Source organism: Vanellus vanellus (assembly GCF_965231255.1).
Source record: "Vanellus vanellus genome assembly, chromosome: 3".
Taxonomy (NCBI): Eukaryota; Metazoa; Chordata; class Aves; order Charadriiformes; family Charadriidae; genus Vanellus; species Vanellus vanellus.
The window spans coordinates 64414970-64423464 of NC_138907.1; the positions used below are offsets into that span (position 1 = coordinate 64414970).

General features: G+C 44.7%; 1 protein-coding gene across 1 annotated transcript; it reads left to right on the forward strand.

Moving 5' to 3' along the window:
* Positions 1 to 1856: 1856 nt before the first annotated feature.
* Positions 1857 to 7318, forward strand: IL22RA2 (interleukin 22 receptor subunit alpha 2; the record flags this gene model as incomplete). The annotated part of the gene is made up of 6 exons (XM_082480442.1): positions 1857 to 1920; positions 2847 to 2997; positions 3818 to 3996; positions 5210 to 5379; positions 5804 to 5982; positions 7075 to 7318. The coding sequence occupies 5 exons, from the start codon at positions 1857 to 1859 to the stop codon at positions 5957 to 5959; spliced, it is 720 nt and encodes a 239-aa protein (XP_082336568.1). The 3' UTR covers positions 5960 to 5982; positions 7075 to 7318.
* Between the last annotated feature and the right edge of the window lie 1177 nt (positions 7319 to 8495).

An 8495-nucleotide genomic window follows, 5' to 3' on the forward strand; every position in this document is an offset into this window, starting at 1 on the left:
CGACAAGCGTGACTAAAGCTTTGATGACATTTCGGTCCGGTGATTGGTTTATAAAAGTTCCCTATTCCCGCACTTGAGCTCATATAACATGATGAAATACTAACTGCATTTGGTGTGGGGAACTACTTAAAGGTCATTGGTTTTTGAAAGTGTGTTTGGGAAATGGATAGATAAAAAATTCCCAGAAGGTAACTGTAGGGTGGCTTTTCTGCCTTCTACCTCGATTTGTGTTTTTTTCTTTTCTGCATTTTCTATCGTTTCTTTAATTCCCTTAATTGGTAGTGATTCAAAGCTATACATCTAGAGCTTTCATACATCCGCTGCAGATTTGGTGCTTGCATAACGAGGCAGAGGTGGTCAGCTGGACTGAGAGCCTGTGCCCATGAATCCGACTGAGGACAGCTTCTGGATTAGAAGTTGTCCAGTCTGCCGAGTATAACCAAACGCCTTTAAATATTTGACCTAACAGGTGTTTGCTTCCACCTTTTCCCAAAGTAAAGATGATTATTGGGCAAACTTTTGTTTCTGCAGACAGGTAGTCTTCACATCAATTATTTTTTTCAGTGGGCGTCGTGACACAGCGCTGCGCTGTGTCATACAAAATTTGGCTTTTCTCTTCTTGCTTGTCGAGGTGAGCTTGCGAAAGGAGAAAGCATCCTGACTTTTGCCCGGATATGCTGGTGCACGAGCGGCAAAGTACACATGGATGTCAGCATTGGGGAGCTTTCAGGGAGGGAGGAGTGAGGGGCAAGGCTGGGCAGGAGGGCCAGCAGGCTCCCAGCTGCCTCCAGCAGCACCGCGTTTGCCGCCAGAGACCGGCTCGGCTGAGCTTCCCATATATTTCGGGAGTTCCCATATTTCCAGGAGCACAAAACCTGGCTCCCACCGGGCAGGCACGCACGTAGCGTTTAAAGCATTCACAGACACAAAGCGAGATTGCTTTCATGGGGAAGCCCCGGCATCCCCAGCCCTGTGGTCAGGCTCGCAGGGATGCGTGTATCCGAAAGGCGGGATTGGAAGGACAGCGGCGACGAGTGCCAATATTTGTGCAGGCGGCGTTGCGGCACACCCGCACCATTCGGGGCATATGACTACCCGGCAGTCTGAAAGTCCAACGCGGAGTGGCACTTTGTCCCGACGGGCTGGGCTGGCCTGCCCGGGGCCTGCCCAGGGGCTGGCAGTGCTGCGGCTGCCCCGGCCTCCCAGCATCTCGCCGGCAGCCCGCCTGCTGTGGATGCGCTGCCCAAGAGCACGGCTGGCAGCGGTTTCGCGGCCCCTCGTTCCTCCGACGAGACGTGCCTAGATGACCTCCTGCCGCGAACGCGCCTGCAAAGTCCCACCGCTTGCGTTCCACCCGAAGACGGGCCACCAAACCAGGTGACATCCCACGGGTAGGTCTTTTATGTGTTTGCAGCAAATTTTCTTGTGTGCTTCAGCTCTGAGTGACTAGTGAGCTGAAAAACAAACAAACAAACAAACAAATAAATAAATAAAAATCTTAGCACGGCAAGTAACAAGCTTGTATGACAAATTTATGGGATAAAGCAATATTGCCAGACATCATTTGGGAATTAGTGCCTTAAAAAAAATAAAAAAAATGACCTTTTTCATGCTGCTTTGCCTCATAATTAGTTCCAAACTTCAGAGTGACCGCAGCTGCCAAGTAAGAACAATTGCTTATGTTTAATTTAGAGCAACTCATATGTTTTTCAGCTAAATTAAACCAAAGCCAAACCGGGGATTTTGGAAACCGCTGAAAATAAGGGGAACTCTGGAGTGTTTAACAATTACTTCCTCATAAGACATGCCCAAGAGGAAGAGAGATGCTCTTCAGTCATGGAGCTGCTCTCCTAAGCATGAGGGGGATCACGCTTTCCTCCCTCTGCTTACTGATGCACCTGCTTCAGGATGAGATAACGAGTAAGTAAAGGCTTTCCGCTCTTTTCCTATGTGGGGAGGGGGGCACTGGGTCTGTTATTGAATCTCTGGATGAGTCAAGAAATCTCTGGGTGTTTTGGTGGGTTTCAAAAGTCCTGTCATTTCCAAATTCGGCTGTTATTTTGTCTTTCAAGGTTCTGAAATGCAGCTAAAACGAGCATGCTGCCCATTAAATTTATTCATAGCTGTATTATCAGTTTCGGTTCAACTAATACAAGTCTTACCTGATTCTGTGATATGCCAGGGATAAAGCTGCGGTAACAGAGTCATCTGGGTCACGAAACTCAGAAAAATGGTAGGATTTGGATGCTTCAGAGAGGCTGTTAACTAATTCTGTCATCTGTAAGCACAACAGTTAGAAAACAGATTATCTTGGAAATTGTCAGGCAGCTTTTCCCAGAAGTTCAGATTGGAAAAGCAGTGAATCTCAGGTTATTTTTTATTAGGCAAGAGCTGATAAACACAGTTGTGGCAACTGTTAAAACTGTTAAAACAGCTATAATCCCTGCAGGTTAAAGTTGAGATGTGGAGGAAAGAGCACTCGACTTTAAATACTGATGTGGCTGCTTACTGCAGGCTCTGGGAATTGATCCGAAGGGTTCGTTTCCTGGGATGTCCATCAGGCATCTTTCACCACAGTAAACTCACTAAGGAAAAATGAAAAAAAAAAAAAAACCAAACCAAACCACATAAAAGTGTTCCTTTCATAATACTAAGCATGTTTGTTCTGTAACTGCTAGATCTGGATGCTGTGACTTGGAAAGTTTTGAACATGAGATCCAGGAGATTTAATTTCCCTGCAGTCTGCTAGTCATGAAAATAAATGAGCTGTAGCAATACCCCCCGCTTTAAACTGAGGAGCATGTCTGTGACAAACACGATATGTTATCAGTCTTTATTGATTGCAGCGATTTTAGTTTTGGAAAACCCAGACCTGCAGGATTCGATTAAGCCACGGAAGGTAGAGTTTCGTTCGTTAAACTTCAACAGCACTTTGCACTGGCAGCCTGGGAGGGCCGGAGAGGCGAGAGACACGGTCTACTTCGTGCAGTATAAAGTGTGAGTACTGGGGGAACTCCAGCCGGGACCCATCCCTGCTTGGCAAGTGAAAGGGATTTCTCAGGTGTCACGGGATATTCTCCCCGTATCTGGGGAACAGCCGCGTCCTGCCCAGCTGCCAGCTTTCCGTTGTTTCGGCGCTTATTGATAGCCCGTAAGGGGCAGCTGAACAGCCTCAGGCAGGCGGGGAACAAGCGCCTGCAGCAATAGGCTCTGCATCCGCATCACACCATCGGGTTGCAGAAAAATGTGGTTTGCAGGGGACTTCTGGAGGTCGCCAGGTCCAACCGCCTGCCTGAAGCAGGTCTAGCTAGGTCAAGTACTTCTGGAATAGGACATTTAAGGTACCTCAGTGGCCCACGTTGCCGATGACAGCACTGCAGGGTGCTTCACATGGCAAACTTGAGGCAGTGCTAGGGGCTGGTCCTCAGAGGAGATGTGCTCCCGTCCCTGAGGTGCCTGGTGAGCACCTGCAGTCACCTTTGAGAAATCAGTTGGTGGAAACCAGCATTCTGCCCGTCATTAAATGTGCTGGCTAAGCCATGGCTCACCCACCTCTCCCAAGGGGCAAGCGTGCAGCAGCTTGCTACAGAGTTGGTGACCCACATCTCCTCTGCTTTAGGTTTCTTTCAGAAAAGACAGAAAACTGTAGTTCCCAAGTGCCCATGAAATCAACCTTCCCTGCCATCAAGTTGAAGAGAGTTAATTTCCGTGGCAAAATGCTTGTCAGTACCGCTGAGTTAAAACGGGTGGTTAAAAATCTGTACGGACCCAATTAGCAATAGCTAAAGCTTATATCCTTCCTCCTCTTTCTCCATAGGTATGGGCAGAGCACGTGGCAAAACAAAGATGACTGCTGGGGGATTCAAGACCATGTCTGTGACCTAACGAATGAGACCTCTGACATCCAAGAGCCTTACTACGGCAGAGTGAAAGCCGCGTCAGCTGGCGTCTATTCCAACTGGAGCCTCAGCTGCAGGTTCACTCCCTGGCGAGAAAGTAAGTACAAACACATGGGTCTCTCTGAGAAAGGAATTGGATTTTCTGTGGCATTTTTGCTCACAATTTGCGAACATGAGCAATCCTTTTCTAGCTACAAAGCTGTATCAGAAAAGTTGTGAGTCAATAGCTCTCAGTTGAAGGGTTGCGATAAAATAATTTTTCCCGCACTTGGATGCAAACCAATTATGGATAAGTAGCCCCTTATCTATAGTTAGGGGATCAGAAATGCCTTGCTGCCTTTAAATGCGACCCCTGTCTTAAAGAATGGAACTACAAAAATTATTCTCAGCCATTTTTGGTGCTGCTGGAAGGACTGGGCACAAGGCGGAAAAGAAGGAAACGTTCTCTCCTTGAGGGGAAAAGGGAGAAGAGAGCAGAGAGCTGTGTGGCCACCATTCTTCTCACATTTTTGTGCTTCCCTGACTGCAGGGTAATTAAACAGGGCATGAGCAAAGCTTTTAGTTAATACAGTCATTACAACACCATAGTATGTTAGAAGTTGGAGGACTATCAAAACACTGAGCAGTACCAGTGTACCTACCAGTAAGTTTCCCATGAATTAACCAGTTTTCCCTCACTGGTCAATGCAAAATTGAATTGTGAACGTCAATGCAGGTCGCTTCACAGCCCTGAAGCGCAAACTACCTCGAGGCTCTTGGACAGATGAAACCACAAGCTCTGAGGTAAAGCAGTACCTTGCAGCAGCAACAGCCCATCTTGCCCTGTGCCACCTCCTCCTCCTGCAGCGACGCGTGGGGCAGCTGCTGTCTAGTTTGAACCCATAGCTGTGTTTAACCAAGCAGATTGCAAAAAAAATTTGAAAGTAATGATTGAAGCTGCATCCTTGACACAACTGAAATGGTTCAAATAGCTGGTTTATGCAGTCCAAGCACACAGATCAACATGGGAAAAGAAAAAAATCGGGCCAAAGAATCCAAAGCATTTGACTTGACCAGTCTGCAGCTCTGAGAGATTTCAAAAAGTTTGGCTGAAAAATAGATTTACTAGCATGGGAAATGTCACCCCCAAAATGTCCCAAGCAATAACCACCAAGAAGTAAGGATTTACAAAGAGGCACTTTTACAGTAAATGAGGCATAATATAATGTTGGTAACAAGAACAATAAATCATTGGAAGAATTCAAGTTGTGGTCTGTGAAACATTGTTAACAAACTATAATTGTGTTCATAGCTCTGGTGTTTTTCCTTAGCTGTGATAGGACCTCCGATGGTAACTGTGGTTCATAGCAACAAATCCATAACACTAAAGCTCCAGGCTCCACGTTCTCCTTATAAGAGGAAGAGAGGCAGCAAGATACCAATGACAAATTATTATGATCTGCTGTATCAAGTCTTCATAATTAACAACTTGCTAGATGAGGTAAGTACATATTCAAGTATAAATCCTTTACCATTGAAAAGCCTGGAAAGTATGGGCACACCATTCTTGTTTTGCAGTTGAAAGAGTCTTCTGGGATTGTGAGGGCATCGATGACTGCGTAAGTGTGTGAAAACAAAGCAGGCTTATTTTTCAGGAATTGAATTTGATTGAATTGAGTTGTAATTCCTCCCTATATCCTTTCCCATCAACTTAGTATTTCATACTCTAAGGCATAGACAAAAACTGGCATGGGAGGGGAGCTTTAGGGGCAATATTCTTTTAAAAAGATAAATAAATTATTAATGGTGTTGACTTTGTGCAAGTCCACGTGCTGCTCTGCACCCTCTGGCCTAATCAAACTTGAGTCACAGACACAGTTGCTAGGGCAATGTGCTTGACCGGCTGTTTTTACTCCACTCTGAAGCAACACAGAGTCCTGGTGTACGAAGGAAAAGACAAGGTTATTCAAATAGAAGATCTGAGGCCCGGAGTCAGCTACTGCATCGTGGCTAAAACGTACGTGCCAGTGCTGGACCGCAGCAGTGCCTACAGCAGCAGGCAATGCACCGTGCTGCACTGACAGGGCTGGCACTTCTGCGACAGGTAAGTCACCAGCTGAAGCTGGAGATGACTCTGGAAGTCAAGAGCTATCCCCTCACCAAAGGCAGATACTCTCCAAAAGAGAAAAAAAGGTGCGACGTAAAGTCTGCCATCCCATGTGACAATATTAGCCAGAGCTCTTACATCACCTCAGCTAGTTCCACACCAGGTAGGAATGATACGGCCAAGGAGATCAGAGGAGTAGTGTGGACAATTATTTGCATGCTGGCACGGTCCTCAGAAACACCTCCCTTTTCCCTTTCTTTAAACAGTTATACATAGTATTGCTTTCATCAGTTTTTATTGCTGTCAAGTAATAATTAACTAGGAAAACGAGTGAGCTCCAACTTTATTAACATGCAATTCTGCTGCAACCTCTGCAATTCTGTTCAGGGATTTATGTGGTGTACTTAATTCAAATGAGCCTGTCCTCTTTTCATGGCCATTCTACAGGTGTAATGTGTTTAAAAATAAATCTGTTATCAAATCCCATGAGTTTCTATGAGCTAAATTGCAAGAGTTAGCTCAATTAGCTGGTCTGAGAAATCTGTTTGTTTACTTACCTCAATCGCTAGACTATCTTCACGTGTCATATGCCCAGCAGAGAGATTTACTATCAATCCTGCCTTGCAGGTGCCAAGGCACAGAGTGTATAAAAGAGCTGCACCAAAGTTGACTTCAGTGTCATTGGCCTTAACAAGCTCAGTTTTGGGTCCTTTCTAGGGGAACGGGGGAAAACTGGTACAGCGTCAAAGTTTGAACCTGTGCTTCTGTTCTCAGCTTGGTACCCTAACTGTAAAAGATTTTCTTTATTCTGCTTCATAATGATGCCTAACTTCGGTCTCTCTTGAGACTTGGTCAGTGGGTTTAGGCTAAGGAGGGAGCCGGTTTCTAGGAGACTTTCCTGCATTTTTGCTTGCTTTTCCCATACTGTAAAAGGCTGGAAGCTCAGGTTAGAGCTGGACTGCTGAACAACCTTCAGAGGTATGGGAGGGGTACAGGCAAATGGCATGAGTTGCATTTTCAGTTAAATTGAATACCATCCAGCCTAAATGTGCACTCCAGCAGCAATTCTCTTTCTCTTCCCCGTTACAGGAATAATGGCAGAAGATGCCTCCCATCACAGATCCAGCTGTAAATCAACATCTGTGGTGTATGTCTGGAATACATACTTGGATGCTTTTTAAATTAGAATTTATTGCGTTCAATTATTTGATTCATCATAACCATTTTAGGCTACAAAGGCCAAGGATACTTTGTATGTCCTATATTACAATGTAAAATGGTATATACTTGCATTTAGAAAGAAAATAGTCATGTACTGTAATAAAAAAGAAAGCAAAAAGCACTTGTGAAAATATCCTTAAGATTGTTTCTAGGGGTTTTCTATTTTAAGCCTTGGAATTAAAGTACAATTTATAACATAGATGTTTCACATATTTTTTTTCTTCTACAACAAAGGTTGCAGCAGAAGATGAAAAAAGCATCCTTTATTTAAAATAAGAACAGCATAGTCCAGGAATACACATCACACTCACAATGTCTTCATAGTGCTCTCAACGTAACATTCCTGATAGTGAAACCAGTATGTGACTAGGCAGGAGCTCATTTAAACTGAAACGGAAAAGATGCTCCCTTTCAGTCAATGACAGTTAAATGGAAAAGACCTCTATTTCAACATTTCACAGTAAATGATGAAAGGATGCTGACCATCACCTGTGATTTCTAATGATTTTACTTCTACAAGTCTTCATCTCATAAGTGAAAAGATTTCCTGGGAAAGGTCTGGGTAAATATCCACTAAGCCACCCCGGAATGGAGACGTGAAATGCCTTTTCCACATCTGCAAAGTCTGTAACTAATGAGAATCTTAATACTTAACTGCATTCTGTTATTGCAAATTAAATGAGAGGAGGTAAGAGTGGGCCAGACTCAAGAGGGCAAAGAAAACCCCGGGAAAAATGGAGCTCCCTGCTACATAATCGCTATCCACTTTTCCCTTAATTCACATACACAGAGGTGGATTGGTTCAGTTTAAATAACAGACCTTGAGTTCACTCAAGCCACATCCAAAGCATTTTTCATGGTCTGTCGCTAACACCTCACGGGGTGGCAGCACCGCTGAGAGCTGCACCAGGACGCTGGCAGTAGACGACTGGGAGGAGGCTGTGCTTGAGTAAGTGAATGCTGGTCGCTCTTGCCTTCACCAAAATGAGAAAGAGCATTACATATTAAATATTTCCACTATCTGATTCTAACACATGATATATTAGCCATATATCTAGTCTATAAAACCAGGTTTCCTTCACCACGCTTCCCTTTTTGCTCCTCTCCCATTCAATTCACCCATTCTCCTCTCCTCTTCCAATTGTTTTACCCCACCCGTATCACATAATTTCTCAATTTAGGTAAGTTTCTTTGGGAAATGGGACTTATTAAATCTCCGTATAGTACCTAGCACCATGACAAGTCTCAGATCCAGCATTGCCCCACCACCCCTCTTGCGCTGGGCAGAA